Genomic DNA, 23,490 nt, shown 5'->3' with positions numbered 1-23,490 from the left:
ACACATCCTCTCTCTATATATATACATCTATGTAACTATCACATATCTAACACACACACATCCTCTCTCTCTATATATACATCTATGTAACTATCACATATCTAACACACACACATCCTCTCTCTATATATATACATCTATGTAACTATCACATATCTAACACACACACATCCTCTCTCTATATATATACATCTATGTAACTATGACATATCTAACACACACATCCTCTCTCTGTACATCTATGTAACTATCACATATCTAACACACACACATCCTCTCTCTCTCTCTCTATACATCTATGTAACTATGACATATCTAACACACACACATCCTCTCTCTATATATATACATCTATGTAACTATCACATATCTAACACACACACATCCTCTCTCTCTATATATACATCTATGTAACTATCACATATCTAACACACACACATCCTCTCTCTCTCCCTGTACATCTATGTAACTATCACATATCTAACACACACACATCCTCTCTCTATATATATACATCTATGTAACTATCACATATCTAACACACACACATCCTCTCTCTCTATATATACATCTATGTAACTATCACATATCTAACACACACACATCCTCTCTCTATATATATACATCTATGTAACTATCACATATCTAACACACACACATCCTCTCTCTATATATATACATCTATGTAACTATGACATATCTAACACACACATCCTCTCTCTGTACATCTATGTAACTATCACATATCTAACACACACACATCCTCTCTCTCTCTCTCTATACATCTATGTAACTATGACATATCTAACACACACACATCCTCTCTCTATATATATACATCTATGTAACTATCACATATCTAACACACACACATCCCCTCTCTCTCTCTATACATCTATGTAACTATGACATATCTAACACACACATATCCTCTCTATATATACATCTATGTAACTATGACATATCTAACACACACACATCCTCTCTCTCTCTCTCTCTGTACATCTATGTAACTATCACATATCTAACACACACACATCCTCTCTCTCTATATATATACATCTATGTAACTATGACATATCTAACACACACACATCCTCTCTCTCTCTCTCTATACATCTATGTCACTATGACATATATAACACACACACATCCTCTCTCTCTCTCTCTCTGTACATCTATGTAACTATGACATATCTAACACACACACATCCTCTCTCTCTCTCTCTGTACATCTATGTAACTATCACATATATAACACACACACATCCTCTCTCTTTATATATATACATCTAGGTAACTATGACATATCTAACACACACACATCCTCTCTCTCTCTCTCTGTACATCTATGTAACTATGACATATCTAACACACACACATCCTCTCTCTCTCTCTCTCTGTACATCTATGTAACTATGACATATCTAACACACACACATCCTCTCTCTCTCTCTCTGTACATCTATGTAACTATGACATATCTAACACACACACATCCTCTCTCTCTCTCTCTGTACATCTATGTAACTATCACATATCTAACACACACACATCCTCTCTCTCTCTCTGTACATCTATGTAACTATCACATATCTAACACACACACATCCTCTCTCTATATATATACATCTATGTAACTATCACATATCTAACACACACACATCCTCTCTCTATATATATACATCTATGTAACTATCACATATCTAACACACACACATCCTCTCTCTCTCTCTGTACATCTATGTAACTATCACATATCTAACACACACACATCCTCTCTCTCTATATATACATCTATGTAACTATCACATATCTAACACACACATCCTCTCTCTCTCTCTCTGTACATCTATGTAACTATCACATATCTAACACACACACATCCTCTCTCTCTCTCTATACATCTATGTAACTATCACATATCTAACACACACACATCCTCTCTCTCTCTCTGTACATCTATGTAACTATGACATATCTAACACACACACATCCTCTCTCTCTCTCTCTGTACATCTATGTAACTATGACATATCTAACACACACACATCCTCTCTCTATATATACATCTATGTAACTATGACATATCTAACACACACACATCCTCTCCTCTCTCTGTACATCTATGTAACTATCACATATCTAACACACACACATCCTCTCTCTCTCTCTGTACATCTATGTAACTATCACATATCTAACACACACACATCATCTCTCTCTCTATATACATCTATGTAACTATGACATATCTAACACACACACATCCTCTCTCTCTCTCTCTGTACATCTATGTAACTATCACATATCTAACACACACACATCCTCTCTCTCTCTCTGTACATCTATGTAACTATCACATATCTAACACACACACATCCTCTCTCTATATATATACATCTATGTAACTATCACATATCTAACACACGCATCCTCTCTCTCTCTCTCTGTACATCTATGTAACTATCACATATCTAACACACGCATCCTCTCTCTCTCTCTGTACATCTATGTAACTATCACATATCTAACACACACACATCATCTCTCTCTCTATATACATCTATGTAACTATGACATATCTAACACACACACATCCTCTCTCTCTCTCTCTGTACATCTATGTAACTATGACATATCTAACACACACACATCCTCTCTCTATATATACATCTATGTAACTATGACATATCTAACACACACACATCCTCTCCTCTCTCTGTACATCTATGTAACTATCACATATCTAACACACACACATTCTCTCTCTCTCTCTCTCTGTACATCTATGTAACTATGACATATCTAACACACACACATCCTCTCTCTCTCTCTGTACATCTATGTAACTATCACATATCTAACACACACACATCCTCTCTCTCTCTCTCTGTACATCTATGTAACTATCACATATCTAACACACACACACATCCTCTCTCTATATATATACATCTATGTAACTATCACATATCTAACACACACACATCCTCTCTCTCTATATATACATCTATGTAACTATGACATATCTAACACACACACATCCTCTCTCTCTCTCTGTACATCTATGTAACTATCACATATCTAACACACACACATCCTCTCTCACTCTCTGTACATCTATGTAACTATCACATATATAACACACACACATCCTCTCTCTCTCTCTCTCTGTACATCTATGTAACTATGACATATCTAACACACACACATCCTCTCTCTCTCTCTCTGTACATCTATGTAACTATCACATATCTAACACACACACACATCCTCTCTCTCTATATATACATCTATGTAACTATCACATATCTAACACACACACATCCTCTCTCTCTCTCTCTGTACATCTGTGTAACTATCACATATCTAACACACACACATCCTCTCTCTCTCTCTCTCTGTACATCTATGTAACTATGACATATCTAACACACACACATCCTCTCTCTCTCTCTCTATACATCTATGTAACTATCACATATCTAACACACACACATCCTCTCTCTCTATATATACATCTATGTAACTATCACATATCTAACACACACACATCCTCTCTCTCTCTATATACATCTATGTAACTATCACATATCTAACACACACACATCCTCTCTCTCTCTATATACATCTATGTAACTATCACATATCTAACACACACACATCCTCTCTCTATATATATACATCTATGTAACTATCACATATCTAACACACACACATCCTCTCTCTATATATATACATCTATGTAACTATCACATATCTAACACACACACATCCTCTCTCTCTCTATATACATCTATGTAACTATGACATATCTAACACACAAACATCCTCTCTGTCTCTATACATCTATGTAACTATGACATATCTAACACACACACATTCTCTCTCTATATATATGTACATCTATGTAACTATCACATATCTAACACACACACATCCTCTCTCTATATACATCTATGTAACTATGACATATCTAACACACACACATCCTCTCTCTCTCTCTCTGTACATCTGTGTAACTATGACATATCTAACACACACACATCCTCTCTCTCTCTGTACATCTATGTAACTATCACATATCTAACACACACACATCCTCTCTCTCTATATATACATCTATGTAGCTATGACATATCTAACACACACACATCCTCTCTCTCTCTCTCTCTCTATACATCTATGTAACTATGACATATCTAACACACACACATCCCCTCTCTCTCTCTATACATCTATGTAACTATCACATATCTAACACACATACATCCTCTCTCTCTCTCTGTACATCTATGTAACTATCACATATCTAACACACACACATCCTCTCTCTCTATATATACATCTATGTAACTATCACATATCTAACACACACACATCCTCTCTCTCTCTATATACATCTATGTAACTATCACATATCTAACACACACACATCCTCTCTCTCTCTCTGTACATCTATGTAACTATCACATATCTAACACACACACATCCTCTCTCTCTCTCTATACATCTATGTAACTATCACATATCTAACACACACACATCCTCTCTCTATATATATACATCTATGTAACTATCACATATCTAACACACACACATCCTCTCTCTATATATATACATCTATGTAACTATCACATATCTAACACACACACATCCTCTCTCTCTCTCTCTGTACATCTATGTAACTATCACATATCTAACACACACACATCCTCTCTCTCTCTCTCTGTACATCTATGTAACTATCACATATCTAACACACACACATCCTCTCTCTCTCTCTCTGTACATCTATGTAACTATGACATATCTAACACACACACATCCTCTCTCTCTCTCTCTATACATCTATGTAACTATCACATATCTAACACACACACATCCTCTCTCTCTATATATACATCTATGTAACTATCACATATCTAACACACACACATCCTCTCTCTCTATATACATCTATGTAACTATCACATATCTAACACACACACATCCTCTCTCTCTCTATATACATCTATGTAACTATCACATATCTAACACACACACATCCTCTCTCTCTCTATATACATCTATGTAACTATCACATATCTAACACACACACATCCTCTCTCTCTCTCTATACATCTATGTAACTATCACATATCTAACACACACACATCCTCTCTCTCTCTATATACATCTATGTAACTATGACATATCTAACACAGAAACATCCTCTCTGTCTCTATACATCTATGTAACTATGACATATCTAACACACACATATCCTCTCTATATATACATCTATGTAACTATGACATATCTAACACACACACATCCTCTCTCTATATACATCTATGTAACTATGACATATCTAACACACACACATCCTCTCTCTCTCTCTCTGTACATCTGTGTAACTATGACATATCTAACACACACACATCCTCTCTCTCTCTGTACATCTATGTAACTATCACATATCTAACACACACACATCCTCTCTCTATATATATACATCTATGTAGCTATGACATATCTAACACACACACATCCTCTCTCTCTCTCTATACATCTATGTAACTATGACATATCTAACACACACACATCCCTCTCTCTCTCTATACATCTATGTAACTATCACATATCTAACACACACACATCCTCTCTCTCTCTCTGTACATCTATGTAACTATCACATATCTAACACACACACATCCTCTCTCTCTCTCTATACATCTATGTAACTATCACATATCTAACACACACACATCCTCTCTCTATATATATACATCTATGTAACTATCACATATCTAACACACACACATCCTCTCTCTCTCTATATACATCTATGTAACTATCACATATCTAACATACACACATCCTCTCTCTCTATATATACATCTATGTAACTATCACATATCTAACACACACACATCCTCTCTCTCTCTATATACATCTATGTAACTATCACATATCTAACACACACACATCCTCTCTCTCTCTATATACATCTATGTAACTATCACATATCTAACACACACACATCCTCTCTCTATATATATACATCTATGTAACTATCACATATCTAACACACACACATCCTCTCTCTATATATATACATCTATGTAACTATCACATATCTAACACACACACATCCTCTCTCTCTCTCTATACATCTATGTAACTATGACATATCTAACACACAAACATCCTCTCTGTCTCTATACATCTATGTAACTATGACATATCTAACACACACACATTCTCTCTCTATATATATGTACATCTATGTAACTATCACATATCTAACACACACACATCCTCTCTCTATATACATCTATGTAACTATGACATATCTAACACACACACATCCTCTCTCTCTCTGTACATCTATGTAACTATCACATATCTAACACACACACATCCTCTCTCTCTATATATACATCTATGTAGCTATGACATATCTAACACACACACATCCTCTCTCTCTCTCTCTCTCTATACATCTATGTAACTATGACATATCTAACACACACACATCCCCTCTCTCTCTCTATACATCTATGTAACTATCACATATCTAACACACACACATCCTCTCTCTCTCTCTTTACATCTATGTAACTATCACATATCTAACACACACACATCCTCTCTCTATATATATACATCTATGTAACTATCACATATCTAACACACACACATCCTCTCTCTCTATATATACATCTATGTAACTATCACATATCTAACACACACACATCCTCTCTCTCTCTCTGTACATCTATGTAACTATCACATATCTAACACACACACATCCTCTCTCTCTCTCTATACATCTATGTAACTATCACATATCTAACACACACACATCCTCTCTCTATATATATACATCTATGTAACTATCACATATCTAACACACACACATCCTCTCTCTATATATATACATCTATGTAACTATCACATATCTAACACACACACATCCTCTCTCTCTCTCTCTGTACATCTATGTAACTATCACATATCTAACACACACACATCCTCTCTCTCTCTCTCTGTACATCTATGTAACTATCACATATCTAACACACACACATCCTCTCTCTCTCTCTCTCTGTACATCTATGTAACTATGACATATCTAACACACACACATCCTCTCTCTCTCTCTCTATACATCTATGTAACTATCACATATCTAACACACACACATCCTCTCTCTCTATATATACATCTATGTAACTATCACATATCTAACACACACACATCCTCTCTCTCTATATACATCTATGTAACTATCACATATCTAACACACACACATCCTCTCTCTCTCTATATACATCTATGTAACTATCACATATCTAACACACACACATCCTCTCTCTCTCTATATACATCTATGTAACTATCACATATCTAACACACACACATCCTCTCTCTCTCTCTATACATCTATGTAACTATCACATATCTAACACACACACATCCTCTCTCTCTCTATATACATCTATGTAACTATGACATATCTAACACACAAACATCCTCTCTGTCTCTATACATCTATGTAACTATGACATATCTAACACACACATATCCTCTCTATATATACATCTATGTAACTATGACATATCTAACACACACACATCCTCTCTCTATATACATCTATGTAACTATGACATATCTAACACACACACATCCTCTCTCTCTCTCTCTGTACATCTGTGTAACTATGACATATCTAACACACACACATCCTCTCTCTATATACATCTATGTAACTATGACATATCTAACACACACACATCCTCTCTCTCTCTCTCTGTACATCTGTGTAACTATGACATATCTAACACACACACATCCTCTCTCTCTCTGTACATCTATGTAACTATCACATATCTAACACACACACATCCTCTCTCTCTATATATACATCTATGTAGCTATGACATATCTAACACACACACATCCTCTCTCTCTCTCTCTCTCTATACATCTATGTAACTATGACATATCTAACACACACACATCCCCTCTCTCTCTCTATACATCTATGTAACTATCACATATCTAACACACACACATCCTCTCTCTCTCTCTGTACATCTATGTAACTATCACATATCTAACACACACACATCCTCTCTCTCTATATATACATCTATGTAACTATCACATATCTAACACACACACATCCTCTCTCTCTCTATATACATCTATGTAACTATCACATATCTAACACACACACATCCTCTCTCTCTCTCTGTACATCTATGTAACTATCACATATCTAACACACACACATCCTCTCTCTCTCTCTATACATCTATGTAACTATCACATATCTAACACACACACATCCTCTCTCTATATATATACATCTATGTAACTATCACATATCTAACACACACACATCCTCTCTCTATATATATACATCTATGTAACTATCACATATCTAACACACACACATCCTCTCTCTCTCTCTCTGTACATCTATGTAACTATCACATATCTAACACACACACATCCTCTCTCTCTCTCTCTGTACATCTATGTAACTATCACATATCTAACACACACACATCCTCTCTCTCTCTCTCTCTGTACATCTATGTAACTATGACATATCTAACACACACACATCCTCTCTCTCTCTCTCTATACATCTATGTAACTATCACATATCTAACACACACACATCCTCTCTCTCTATATATACATCTATGTAACTATCACATATCTAACACACACACATCCTCTCTCTCTATATACATCTATGTAACTATCACATATCTAACACACACACATCCTCTCTCTCTCTATATACATCTATGTAACTATCACATATCTAACACACACACATCCTCTCTCTCTCTATATACATCTATGTAACTATCACATATCTAACACACACACATCCTCTCTCTCTCTCTATACATCTATGTAACTATCACATATCTAACACACACACATCCTCTCTCTCTCTATATACATCTATGTAACTATGACATATCTAACACAGAAACATCCTCTCTGTCTCTATACATCTATGTAACTATGACATATCTAACACACACATATCCTCTCTATATATACATCTATGTAACTATGACATATCTAACACACACACATCCTCTCTCTATATACATCTATGTAACTATGACATATCTAACACACACACATCCTCTCTCTCTCTCTCTGTACATCTGTGTAACTATGACATATCTAACACACACACATCCTCTCTCTCTCTGTACATCTATGTAACTATCACATATCTAACACACACACATCCTCTCTCTATATATATACATCTATGTAGCTATGACATATCTAACACACACACATCCTCTCTCTCTCTCTATACATCTATGTAACTATGACATATCTAACACACACACATCCCCTCTCTCTCTCTATACATCTATGTAACTATCACATATCTAACACACACACATCCTCTCTCTCTCTCTGTACATCTATGTAACTATCACATATCTAACACACACACATCCTCTCTCTCTCTCTATACATCTATGTAACTATCACATATCTAACACACACACATCCTCTCTCTATATATATACATCTATGTAACTATCACATATCTAACACACACACATCCTCTCTCTCTCTATATACATCTATGTAACTATCACATATCTAACATACACACATCCTCTCTCTCTATATATACATCTATGTAACTATCACATATCTAACACACACACATCCTCTCTCTCTCTATATACATCTATGTAACTATCACATATCTAACACACACACATCCTCTCTCTCTCTATATACATCTATGTAACTATCACATATCTAACACACACACATCCTCTCTCTATATATATACATCTATGTAACTATCACATATCTAACACACACACATCCTCTCTCTATATATATACATCTATGTAACTATCACATATCTAACACACACACATCCTCTCTCTCTCTCTATACATCTATGTAACTATGACATATCTAACACACAAACATCCTCTCTGTCTCTATACATCTATGTAACTATGACATATCTAACACACACACATTCTCTCTCTCTATATATGTACATCTATGTAACTATCACATATCTAACACACACACATCCTCTCTCTATATACATCTATGTAACTATGACATATCTAACACACACACATCCTCTCTCTCTCTGTACATCTATGTAACTATCACATATCTAACACACACACATCCTCTCTCTCTATATATACATCTATGTAGCTATGACATATCTAACACACACACATCCTCTCTCTCTCTCTCTCTCTATACATCTATGTAACTATGACATATCTAACACACACACATCCCCTCTCTCTCTCTATACATCTATGTAACTATCACATATCTAACACACACACATCCTCTCTCTCTCTCTTTACATCTATGTAACTATCACATATCTAACACACACACATCCTCTCTCTATATATATACATCTATGTAACTATCACATATCTAACACACACACATCCTCTCTCTCTATATATACATCTATGTAACTATCACATATCTAACACACACACATCCTCTCTCTCTCTCTGTACATCTATGTAACTATCACATATCTAACACACACACATCCTCTCTCTCTCTCTATACATCTATGTAACTATCACATATCTAACACACACACATCCTCTCTCTATATATATACATCTATGTAACTATCACATATCTAACACACACACATCCTCTCTCTATATATATACATCTATGTAACTATCACATATCTAACACACACACATCCTCTCTCTCTCTCTCTGTACATCTATGTAACTATCACATATCTAACACACACACATCCTCTCTCTCTCTCTCTGTACATCTATGTAACTATCACATATCTAACACACACACATCCTCTCTCTCTCTCTCTCTGTACATCTATGTAACTATGACATATCTAACACACACACATCCTCTCTCTCTCTCTCTATACATCTATGTAACTATCACATATCTAACACACACACATCCTCTCTCTCTATATATACATCTATGTAACTATCACATATCTAACACACACACATCCTCTCTCTCTATATACATCTATGTAACTATCACATATCTAACACACACACATCCTCTCTCTCTCTATATACATCTATGTAACTATCACATATCTAACACACACACATCCTCTCTCTCTCTATATACATCTATGTAACTATCACATATCTAACACACACACATCCTCTCTCTCTCTCTATACATCTATGTAACTATCACATATCTAACACACACACATCCTCTCTCTCTCTATATACATCTATGTAACTATGACATATCTAACACACAAACATCCTCTCTGTCTCTATACATCTATGTAACTATGACATATCTAACACACACATATCCTCTCTATATATACATCTATGTAACTATGACATATCTAACACACACACATCCTCTCTCTATATACATCTATGTAACTATGACATATCTAACACACACACATCCTCTCTCTCTCTCTCTGTACATCTGTGTAACTATGACATATCTAACACACACACATCCTCTCTCTCTCTGTACATCTATGTAACTATCACATATCTAACACACACACATCCTCTCTCTCTATATATACATCTATGTAACTATCACATATCTAACACACACACATCCTCTCTCTATATATATACATCTATGTAACTATCACATATCTAACACACACACATCCTCTCTCTCTATACATCTATGTAACTATCACATATCTAACACACACACATCCTCTCTCTCTCTATATACATCTATGTAACTATGACATATCTAACACACACACATCCTCTCTCTCTCTCTCTATACATCTATGTAACTATGACATATCTAACACACACACATCCTCTCTCTATATATATACATCTATGTAACTATGACATATCTAACACACACACATCCTCTCTCTCTCTCTCTGTACATCTATGTAACTATCACATATCTAACACACATCCTCTCTCTATATATATACATCTATGTAACTATCACATATCTAACACACATCCTCTCTCTATCTATATACATCTATATAACTATCACATATCTAACACACACACATCCTCTCTCTCTCTCTGTACATCTATGTAACTATCACATATCTAACACACATCCTCTCTCTATCTATATACATCTGTATAACTATCACATATCTAGCTCACACACATCCTATCTCTATCTGATCGATATCCCACCGATGTGTATATAGATATTGACTCTCTCTCACATACCTCTCTCTCACATACCTCTCTCTCACATACCTAGCACACATACATTATCTATCTATCTATCTGTCTGTCTGTCTGTCTGTCTGTCATCGTCCTTCTCTCCATATATATATATATATTCTAAAGATATGTCTCTTTCTCTCTCTCTCTCTTTCCATCCGTCCGTCCGTCCGTCTATCATCGTCCTTCTCTCCATATATATATATTCTGAAGATCTATCTAATCTATCTATCTAATTTTCCTATCTATCTACCTTGTCATGGAGGAGAGCAAGATGTTGGAATTGTTTTTGATCACAAGCTGAATATGAGGGAACAGTGCGATGCAGGTGCGCAAGAGGCACATGCTATTTTAGGCTGCATTAACAGAAGCATAGTTTCCAAATTGTGCGGTGTGCTAGTTCCCCTCTATTCAGCTCTGGTCAGGCCTCATCTTGAGTACTGCGCCCAACTTTGGACACAGCTGGCTTTGTTTGCCAGTTTGTTTCTGTGCCCAGTTCAAGGTGTTCACATTAGTGTTTAAAGCCCTAAGCGACGTAGGTCCCAAATATCTGAGAGACCGCCTCCTTCCCTACAAACCCTCTTGGGTGTTGAGATTGGCAGAGGGGACCCTTTGGGTCATTCTGCCACCCTCGGATGATTGAGGGGGTGGCCTGGAAGAGGGCCTTCTCTGTGGTGGCCCCTACGCTGTGGATCTCCCTCCCCACCCAGGTGCCCCTGGCAACTTCACTGTACAACTTTCAGTGAATGCTGAAGATGCATCTCTTTACCCTGGCCTTTGACACCCGGGAGGTATATTTTTAGGACCCACCCTATTTTCTGTGAGGTCATTTAGGTTGTATTTAACTGTTTTTAATTATGTGTTTTAAAATTATTGTAACCCGCCCTGGGAGCTTTGAGTGAATGGACCCTGCAGAGGATACAGAAGTTTGCGCGGGAGATGAGCCTGAGCCCTGATCTGGCAGCGTAAAGCTCTGGGCCTCCTGTCGCTGCGACCCCCTTTCTTGACAGCTCCTCCTCTCTCCTTCTCCAGGACAACTGCGTGTTCGTGCGCAACGCAGACCAGCGCAACGTGGACCAGGACAACTTTGGTGATGCCTGTGACAACTGCCGCAACGTGAAGAACAACGACCAGCGTGACAGTGACAAGGACGGGCAGGGGGACCTGTGCGACGACGACATGGACGGAGACAGTGAGTGCTGGCCGTTCCCTGGAGTTTTTTGCCTTTTTTTTTGGCCGAAGAGCAGGATTCCTTTCACTGGGACTGCTCTCGAGTTGGACCAACCTAATAATAATAATAGTTCTATACTGCCCTTCTTCCCAAAAGAGCCCAGGGCGGCAAATACCAAAATGTTAAAACAATGCCATTAAAAATTAAATGGAAACATCTAAAGAACAACCACATGTCCTCCTGGCTAATAACTTCCAGGTTGTCAAGAACAGTAGCTTTCAGCCATCAAATGTCCGGGTAATGGTTTTAAATTCTTCCTGAAAGTGACTAATGAGGGAGACTGGCGTGTCTCACCAGGGAGGGCATTCCAGAAATGGAGAGCCACCACTGAGAAGCTCCTGTAGTGGATCAGTGCCAACAGGGCAGCTCCCAGTGGTGGGCAGCACCACCGTGAGAGGCTCCCCTGTCATTCCCAGGGCCCAAGGTGGTTGATATTATGGAGGAGGCGATCGGTGTAATATCCCGAGAGGCTGGACTCAGGAGGGGGCCAGCTACCATTTTTAAAAAGGCCCTGCCCCAAGTTTAAGAGAAGTTACCACAGACAGGGCTTGGAGGAAATGCTGTGGCACCCCCATTTCTTTTCAAGCATTCCATAGTTTTTCATGATCTACACAGTCAAAGGCTTTGCTGTAATCTATAAAGCACAGGGTGATTTCATTCTGAAATTCCTTGCTCCGTTCCATTGTCCAGCGTATGTTTGCGATATGATCTGGTGCCTCTTCCTAAATCCAGCTTGGACGTCTGGCATTTCTCGCTCCATATACGGTAATAGCCTTTGTTGTAGAATCTTGAGCATTACTTTACTTTACTCAATCGAAAAGGGACATCAAATTAATTGGACAGCAGGGGAAAAAAATAATTATTTTTAATACAAGAACTGTGGATCGTGCTTACTGTTTTTGAAGAGCCATTTTCTCGTACGCAGGCCTCTTTTTAGGATGAGAGATCCTCCCTCCTGGCTTCTGCTCAGGAGGGAGCTTTTGAACTTTTCAAGTCCTCTCTAACTTTTCAGCCAAGGTGACGTGCCACTCTTTTTTGATTCACCCCAGTTGTTTTGTCACTCGCCTCTCCACAGGGGTTACAAACAACAGGGACAACTGCGTCAGGATTCCCAACCCGGACCAGAAGGACAGCGACGGCGACGGCGTCGGAGACGTGTGCGACAGCTGCCCCTTGGTCAGGAACCCAGACCAGGTAAGTGCACGCTCAGGTGGGAAGCTGAGCTGGTGGCGTGGGTGTAAATGGGTCATGGGAGGGGGGCAGGTTTTATCTTGCCAAATCAGGAGATCCACTGTTCCAAACTGTGTTCCTCACAACCTGAAGATTCCTCCCACACTTATCTATGAGAAGATCAGCACTGGTAGATCAGCTTCTCTAGACAACTGATCTTCCACTGCCATGATGTCCTCTGAATGATCTCTATCCTTCCTTGCAATATTGCCTGTCGTAACTGACCTTCTCCTGAAACGTGTGGCTGTCGGAACTTACCATCTCCTGCCACGTTGCCCATTGCAAGGGCTCTTTTATTGATGTACTTTTATGTTTGTGTTTATTTTTTGTAAGCCGCCTTGGGGGCCTTTTGGCCAAAAGGCGGGGTAGGAATAAACAACAACAACAGTAATAATAATAACTGCCCCTGCAATGTTGCCCTGAAATCTCAGGAAATTCTGCAACTGCTGTGCTAGAGGCGGTAAGGTTTCTCACTGTAGTTTTACATGCACGACACGGACCACCTGAATGAAGCTCACGGACCACAGTTTGGTAGCCCCTGGCTTAGATCTTTCAAACAGGGGGTGTTAGATGAGAGTCAAGAATGTCAATAAGTCTTGTTGGTGCTCCTGCGAACTTTTTTAAAAACAGTGAAACTGGTGCTTTCTGTTTCTTTAGAAAGACACTGACCACGACCTCATCGGTGACCTGTGTGACACCAACCAAGACCAGTGAGTGACAGAAATAGCTTGTTTCATTCTACCTGCGTGGGCAATATGGTGGAACCTCTATGAGTTGTTTTGCTGATCTGCCACAGTCCTAAGCTCTGTCCTTACACCCAAAATGTAAGAGAGTGAGTGAGTGAAGCATTTACCCAACCCCTTGTGTTTCTACAAGAATCAGAGCTCCTGACTGGAAAGCAGAGAGGCCAGAACAGTGGCTCATACAGGAGATGCAACAGGCAGACTCCTTCAAGGGCAATCAATTCTCCTAGATCCTTAGATCCAATCACGCCCAATCAGATCATGTGGCTGATTGGAGGGATGATTGGGGGGGCGGCAAAGGAGAACGCTAGCTCAGGCAGAGATGCAGCGGGCAGCCTCCAACGCGGTGTGTGACTTGGACTCACCTTTAAAGAAATTTGGCCTGCTGGCGGTTGCGCAGGAGCACTTCCTGGTGGGGAGAGGGGATCCAGAGTCAGAGCTGGAGCTGACCCAAAGAGATCCAGAGCTGGGGATCAGTAGGCTTGAAAAGGGGCTGTTAATGCAACAAAACTCCAGAGGAGAGAGAGAGAGAGACATAAACTGTGTACACATTCCTGACTTAAAATGCAGCTAGGTTTTTCTTTTTTTCAGTTCTGATCAAAGCTGTGGTTTTTTTGAGGGGGGGGATGCATCAAAACTCATTATGTCATATGAAACGACAGGCTGGATCTGGATCGTGGCTAACATTGTGGGTGAAGACAGGAAGGAGAGACAGGCTCTGGTGCTGGGTAAAATTTACTGTAAGCTCGACGCATTTCGGAAATTATCCTCCTTCAGGAGCTAAAAACATTAAAACAAACTCAAATCCATGTCGCGGGGACAACACCATGATCTTAAACATTAACAGAATATTTTTAAAGACCACACTCCTTATAACTCACTTTGCGCACATTTTAAAATGTTGTCATGATGTTGTATCCCTAGACATGAACATTGAACATAAAACTATACCGCGTGGCTCAAATTAGACAGAATCTTGTGGTGGCCATGACAAAACAACTTTAACATGACAGACTACTCAGCAGGAGAGAGTTATTCTGGATTATCCCTTTGAAAAGTCTGGGATCTCTAGGGTTAAATGAGGATTTGGATTTTTCTGAGTGTAAATAAAATCAACAACAAGGGTTCTAAATGAAACTTGGCTTACTTTCTGTAACTACAGTACATGTTAGTTAGTCACTGTAAGTACCAGCTGGATCAGTGAAATCTGCAAGTGCAGTGTTTGTGCAGCTGACCTGATTCATATATTCACCATGGTTATCAGCAGCATTTGAGTCTGGTATGTGTTTAGTGTGGGGCTGGACAAAGAATGTGCATTGCCTGGACGGAGTAAAGGAAACAGATCTCCACAGGTCAGTATAGGGCGATGTCTTCGTGTTTTTCTGGGGAGGGTGAGAGAGTTTCACGTTGAAGTTGTTTCGTCATGGCCAGCACAAGATTCTGTCTAATTTGAGCCACGCTTTTATAATATGTCAGTTCAATGTTCATGTTTAGGGATACGACGTCATGACAACATTTTAAAATGTGTGCAAAGTGGAGTGTGGTCTTTAAAAATATTCTGTTAATGTTTAAGACCATTGCGTTGTCTCTGCGACATTGATTTGTTTTAACGTTTTTAGCTCCTGAAGGAGGATAATTTCCGAAACGCGTCGAGCTGACGATAAATTTTACCCAGCACCAAAGCCTGTCTCTCCTTCCTGTCCTCAGTTTGGTGCTTGTTCCCTTTTGTTTCTAACATTGTGGGTGCACCACTTCCCAAACCAGCAACAGGAGCGCCCGGGGTGCAGAGTGAACAGGACTTGCGCGCACAGCTTTGTGTGTAATCCCTGCCAGCACCTCTTCCCTCTTGTCCTCTACTCGGCCATTGCTTGCCGTCGGCTTTGCTTTCCCTTCTGGGTCAATCCCTGGTGCTAGAACAGTCTCGCAGCTAAACGAGGGACCTTCCTCTGGCCACCCTGGGCATTCCCATCGGGTCTGCTGCTGCCCTGTTTACTCCTGAAGCCCAGGGGGAGATTGGGGGGAATCGAGGCAGAGCTCGGGATGTGGCCTTTAGGGGGTGGGGGGTGAGTGGCAGAAGAGGAAGTCTGAGACAGGGATATCCAGGAGGCCTCTGGACTACTGCGGATTCTTCCAGATCTCCCATTGGAGTGGGATGTCTCCACAGGGCCCCCAAGACTCCTCGAAAGAGGTCTCTGCAGGGTTTGGGTCAGATGGGATCCTCCTGGCACAGTTCTCTCGCACACTCTTTGGGAATAAACATTCCTGGGCTGAAGGGTCCAGGGCCTCCCTTTTCGTGCTTGCTCTCTGACATTCCATGTCCCCAACTTGTATCAAATCCCCCCCCTTTCTTCTCTCCCTCGGACAGAGATGGCGATGGGCACCAGGACTCCAGGGACAACTGCCCAACTGTGCCCAACAGCTCCCAGGTGGACTCTGACGGGGATGGACTTGGCGACGAATGCGATGAGGACGACGATAATGATGGCATCCCGGATCAGAGGCCCCCCGGCCCTGACAACTGCCGCCTGGTCCCTAATCCCGGGCAGGAAGATGCAGACAGTAAGGAAACTATACTTCTGTTAATGCAGCCAAAAACAGCATTTGCCTTTTTTGCAGCCACATCACCCTGTTGGCTCAAATTCAGCTTGTGATCAACAGCCGTCCCAAGATTCTTCTTGCATGTAGCATGGCTGAGCCAAGTATCCCCCGTCTTATAACTGTGCATTTGGTTTCTTTTTCCTTAGAGTAGAACTTTGCACTTATCCCTGTTAAATTTCATTCTGTTGTCTTCAGCCCAATACTCCAGCCTATCAAGGCCCCTTTGAATTTTGTTTCTGCCTTCTTCAGTATTAGCTATGCCCCCCAATTTTGTATCATCTGCAGATTTGATTTCCCCTCTCTGGCCTTCCCCAAAGCGGAGTCCGAGTTTGGACCAATAAAAAAAGCAGCCAAGTCGCCCACTGGCATCCATCAGCTCCCCATCAGCCAAGAGAAAAGCCGGAAAGGTTCTTGCAGAGCTGGCCAGTTACGATATGTGTCCTTGGGAACCTGAGTGTGTGAACCTGCCACCCACGTGTCCCATGAAACAGACCTCCTTGAGAGGAGGGGGATCTTTGCTAGGGGTACAACAAGCGCTTTGCCCTGATATGGGCCCAAATGGTGCGTGTATAAACCAAGAAATGCAGGTCCAAACCGGACTAAAGCAAAGCTTTCTTTTCATGAGAAGAACAGCGTGACAAAATTACTGGGTGCGTGGCAGCATCAGTCATTAATATCCTAACCCATTCATGTTTTTAAACTAAAGAGATCAAAGGACCCTATGACTATAAGGAGTGACAGGTAGGAGAGGTTACCTGTCCTAGGTCCAGGAGTGGGCAGCGGAGTGCAGCTGAAGTGATGTGAATGAGCTCTGACCCCAAATCAGGAGGGAATCTGTCTCAAGGCTTGTGCCAGACAGAGAATCCCTGCCTGTTCTACCCCTGCAGTCCGGCGTTGAGTTCTTTGGGAGCGTGGTTACACATGTTGGAGCCAGAGCTTGGAAAAGTTCCTTTTTTGAACTACAACTCAGCTGGATGGGGCTGATGGGAGTTGTAGTTTAAAAAAAGGAACTTTCCCAAGCTCTGGTTGGAGCTCAGATCGCCATTACCCCCCCAGCTGATAGTGAGAAAACTCAGTGGTTTCTTTGAACAATGGGATCGTTCTGCTAGGCTTGAGGGAGATCTGCCAAGGAGAAGGTAACATTTCTTCCAATTCCTCTTGGTTATTTTTGTTGCTCACAGGATGGCCTTGCTGTTCCTTCACCTCAGGAACGCACAACGTGTCCCACAAAGGGGGTGTGGGGTGGGAATCATGCTCCAGGGCCTTGCACCTCCTTGACTCCACTTGAACCAAAACAGGGTTCGCCGAGCAGTCGTAACAGCACCTTGGCTTTTGTGGCAGAGAAAGGCTTCTCCTCTAAAGGTTGCAAATTCCAGCGGCTTACCGTTCACGTGCATCTCTACCAGCCTTGCCCAAGCTGCTTCCTTCCAGCTGTTCTGGACCCTGCAAGTCCCGTCCGGCTGACGGGAGCTGTGGACCAAAAGCCCTGGAGGAGGCAGGAAAGGGGCCGTGAAGTATAAATATAAAATAAATGAAATAAAAGCGCAGGCTTTTATTTAAAGGGAAAGCCTCACGCTTCCAGAGTTAATCCTAACTCCGAGTAGTCCCAATGAAATTAATGGGTGTGACTAACAGCGGTTCATTCATTCATTCATAGAAAAAGAAATAGAGAGCCAGTGTGGTGTAGCGGTTTAAGGTGTTTGACTACGACCTGGAAGACCAGGGTTCGAATCCTCACACAGCCGTGAAGCTCCCTGGGTGACCTTGGGCCAGTCACTGCCTCTCAGCCTCAGAGGAAGGCAATGGGAAACCCCCTCTGAATACCGCTTACCATGAAAACCCTCTTTGTAGGGTCGCCATAAGTCGGAATCGACTTGAAGGCAGTCCATTTCCATTTTTTCACTTTGAGGACTTAGTTGATGACCACCCAATGCTTCAAACGTGTATCGAGTCTCTTGCAGAGGCATATATCCCTGTGGGGTGGTCGTGACCCTTGGGAGCCACTCTTGTCATCCAGTGGGGGTTGCGTGGGGAGGGCCGTTACGAGGCAGCTGACCCTCTCCCCTCCTCCCGCCACAGGAGACGGCATCGGGGATGCCTGCAAGGGCGACTTTGACCAGGACCAGGTGATTGACCGCATCGACGTCTGCCCCGAGAACGCCCAGGTGAAGCTGACCGACTTCCGGCAGTACCAGACGGTGGTGCTGGACCCTGAGGGCGATGCGCAGATTGACCCCAACTGGATCGTCCTCAACCAGGTCGGTTGGCAAAGGAGGCAAGTTTTTAAGCCTCCTGCACTAGTCGTATGTGGCGTCCCTCTTCCATCCGCTTTGACCCTTGGCCTGTTCCTGTTGTGTTCAGCACTTAACAGGCTAGAGAGCCTCAGGCCCAGGGTGGGGGTGTGCGGCCCTCCGAGCCCTTAGAATTGCCCCTTACTGGCCTTCCTCGAGGGCCAGAACATGTCTCTGAGCTGTGAGATCGTGCCTGCATGTGTAGAGGGGAAAAAAACATCAAGCTCTGGCATGGCTGACTTTTGATTCTTTTGCCCCTGGCCCCGCACGCCCTTGGCAAGTGGCCCTCAAAGCTGGGCAAGGAAGTAACGCAGCCGTTGGGCTGAAAAATGTCTCTCTGGCTTTGGCGGAGGCCTTGCAACCAGCTGGATCAACAGAACAGAGGGGCAAAGTCTGGATGCGCAGAGGGAGGAGAACTTAGCCGCTTAGCCAAGGGGATCATGAGGTATCAGACTGAAAAACAGCACCCACTTTCTCTCCCCCCCCTTCTCTTTACAGGGAATGGAAATTGTTCAGACCATGAACAGTGACCCCGGCTTGGCTGTCGGTAATTGATATTTATGATAAATGCGACACCGTTATTAATATTCTTGACAAAACGTTCACAATCCCAACCAGCATTACAAACATGGATAAATAGTAATCCCAACTGTTGGCAAGCAGTAACTCTATTTGTGGGGCTGCCCTTGAGGTTGGTCTGGAAGCTGCAGCTGGTGACTGCTCACTGGGGCAGGGTATCGCCAACAAGTGACCCTGCTGCTGGAAGCATTGCACTGGCTGCCCATTTGCTACTGGGCCAAGTTCAAGTGCTGGTTTTGGTGTACAAAGCCCTATGCAGCTTGGGACCAGGATACCTGATGGTCTCACCCTTTATATTCCCAGTCGATCACTGCGCTCTGCAGGCGAGGGCCTCCTGCAGATGCCATCTTATCAGGAGGTCCGTTCCGCCCAACATAGGAAGCGGACCTTTAGTGTGGTGGCCCCGACCCTTTGCAATTCCCTCCCCTGAAATATTAGACAGGCGCCATCTCTGTTATCTTTTCGGCGCTGACTAATAGACCTTCCTCTTTCAAAAAGCCTTTTAAGCAGAGACCTTATCCCAGTCTGCGTCTCTGTTGGAATTGCTTTTTAAGACGCTTTCAAAGCTGGTTTTTCAAGATGTTTGAATAAAGACATTTTGTTTTCGTATGTTTTAAAGTCTTTTGTTCTTAAAGGTGTTTTAGAGCGCTTCCAGTGTTTTTGTTTACCGCTCTGGGCTCCTTCTGGGAGGGTGGGATATAAATTTTAATAATAATAAAAGTCGTAGCAGTAGAATTGATACTTTGCAGCAGCGAAGAAGAGAGGCTGGGCCTCTCTCAGGAGGGAACACTTCTTCATACGAGAGGCATCCCTCCCATCTCTCGCATGCAGCAGGGAATGCTGCTTCTGAGATTAGGGACAGGCCTTTGGCCACCCAGACTCCTGGGAGCTGGAGGCCAGCGGCCTCTAGAGGGCCACAGATGCGCCCCCTCCCCATCACAACACCACACCCAGTTGGGTCGTGTCCCCCCTGATTTCGGCGACCGTGACACCTCATGTCCTCTCTCTCTCCCTTGGGTTCAGGGTATACCGCATTCAACGGGGTGGACTTTGAGGGCACCTTCCACGTGAACACGGCCACAGACGACGACTACGCGGGGTTCATCTTCGGCTACCAGGACAGTGCCAGCTTCTACGTGGTCATGTGGAAACAGATGGAACAAACCTACTGGCAGGCGAACCCCTTCAGAGCGGTGGCGGAGCCTGGGATTCAGCTCAAGGTAGGTGGCTAAGAGGGCCCAGTTGCCGTGGGTCAGAGCAGGAAAACCATCTGGGGCAGGGGAGAGACTGCAGGAGAGCTTATTGTCTTCAGACACAGCAAGGCTGAGGGTTCGGCTAGTCTCCAGGAAAGAGATCAAGAGCATGAGCCAGCTTTCACCAAGCTCTCTGTCTCTGTCTCTCTCTGTCTGTCTGTACGTCTCTGTGTGTCTGTCTCTCTTTCTGTCAGTCTCTCCGTCTCTATCTCTCTGTCTTTCTGTCTCTCTCTCTCTGTATCTGTCTCTGTGTGCGCGTGTCTGTCTGTCTCTCTTGTCTGTCTGTCCCTCTGTCTGTCTCTCTCTTCCTTTGTCTCTCTCTCTACCCGTCAGTCTCTCTGTCTCTCTCTCCATCTGTCTCTGTCTGTGTGTCTCTCTGCCTGTGTCTTTCTGTCTCTGTCAGTCTGTCTCTCTGTCTGTCTCTGTCCCTCTCTGTCTGTCTGTATCTCTGCCTGTCTGTATCTGTCTCTCCGTCAGTCTCTCTGTCTGTCTTTCTGTCTGTCTCTCTCTGTCTGTCCCCCTCTGTCTGTCTGTCTCTGTCTGTCTGTCTCTCTTGTCTGTCTGTCTCTCTCTGTTTCTCTGTCTCTCTCTCTACCCGTCAGTCTCTCTCTCTGCCGGTCTTTCTGTCTCTCTCTCTCTACCTGTCAGTCTCTATCTCTCTCTCTCTCTCTCTCTGTCTCCCGGCCGCCAACGAGCCTTGCTGTCTAGCATCTGGGGGGCTCCAGGTAGGCCATTGCTACCCCTCCTGCTTTCTAAACGTTGACCTTTTCCTCCACCCTCCAAACCCAGACGGTGAAGTCAAAGACTGGGCCCGGGGAATTCCTCCGCAACTCCCTCTGGCACACAGGGGACACCGCAGACCAGGTCAAGCTGCTGTGGAAAGACCCCCGCAACGTCGGCTGGAAAGACAAGACCTCCTACCGCTGGTTCTTGCAGCACCGCCCCCAGGTGGGCTATATCCGGTAAGCAGAAGCACTTATCTCATTTGGCTGGAGGGACACACACACACTCCATAGCCTGGTGTGTACTAGGGAGAAGGGACTGCGCAGTGGTGACTCCACAGATGTGGAATTCTCTCCTCGGCAAAGTCCAACAGCCCCTCCCTTCGCTTCCTGTCTTAGAATCGTACAGTTGGAAGGAGCGTACAAGGCCATTTTATGTTAAAAAGCATGTACAGAGCTGCAGACAAAATTCATACAGCGTTGAAGTACTGAATGCCAGCAAGACTGAAATGGGATCTAAGTAGCTGCTCATCCCTAGTGGAGAGTATCCAAAGTCTTAGGTGGGCACACAGAATCACAGAATCGTAGAGTTGGAAGGGGCGTTCAA

General features: G+C 42.1%; 1 protein-coding gene across 1 annotated transcript in view; it reads left to right on the top strand.

The window, feature by feature from the left end:
* COMP (cartilage oligomeric matrix protein) overlaps positions 1 to 23,490 on the top strand; it is an 84,550-nt gene that overhangs the window by 57,618 nt on the left and 3,442 nt on the right. Inside the window, exons 10-17 of the mRNA XM_061601877.1 lie at positions 13,269 to 13,428; positions 14,543 to 14,661; positions 15,355 to 15,407; positions 17,806 to 17,999; positions 20,118 to 20,296; positions 20,828 to 20,876; positions 21,932 to 22,128; positions 22,951 to 23,123. Of these exons, the coding sequence (XP_061457861.1) occupies positions 13,269 to 13,428; positions 14,543 to 14,661; positions 15,355 to 15,407; positions 17,806 to 17,999; positions 20,118 to 20,296; positions 20,828 to 20,876; positions 21,932 to 22,128; positions 22,951 to 23,123 (1,124 nt within the window). The remainder of the gene's footprint in view (positions 1 to 13,268; positions 13,429 to 14,542; positions 14,662 to 15,354; positions 15,408 to 17,805; positions 18,000 to 20,117; positions 20,297 to 20,827; positions 20,877 to 21,931; positions 22,129 to 22,950; positions 23,124 to 23,490) is intronic.

This window comes from Rhineura floridana, chromosome 18 (genome assembly GCF_030035675.1).
Source record: "Rhineura floridana isolate rRhiFlo1 chromosome 18, rRhiFlo1.hap2, whole genome shotgun sequence".
In the NCBI taxonomy this organism is placed as follows: Eukaryota; Metazoa; Chordata; class Lepidosauria; order Squamata; family Rhineuridae; genus Rhineura; species Rhineura floridana.
The sequence above is the reverse complement of the archived record's forward strand: the minus strand, read 5'-3'. Positions and strand labels throughout refer to the sequence as shown.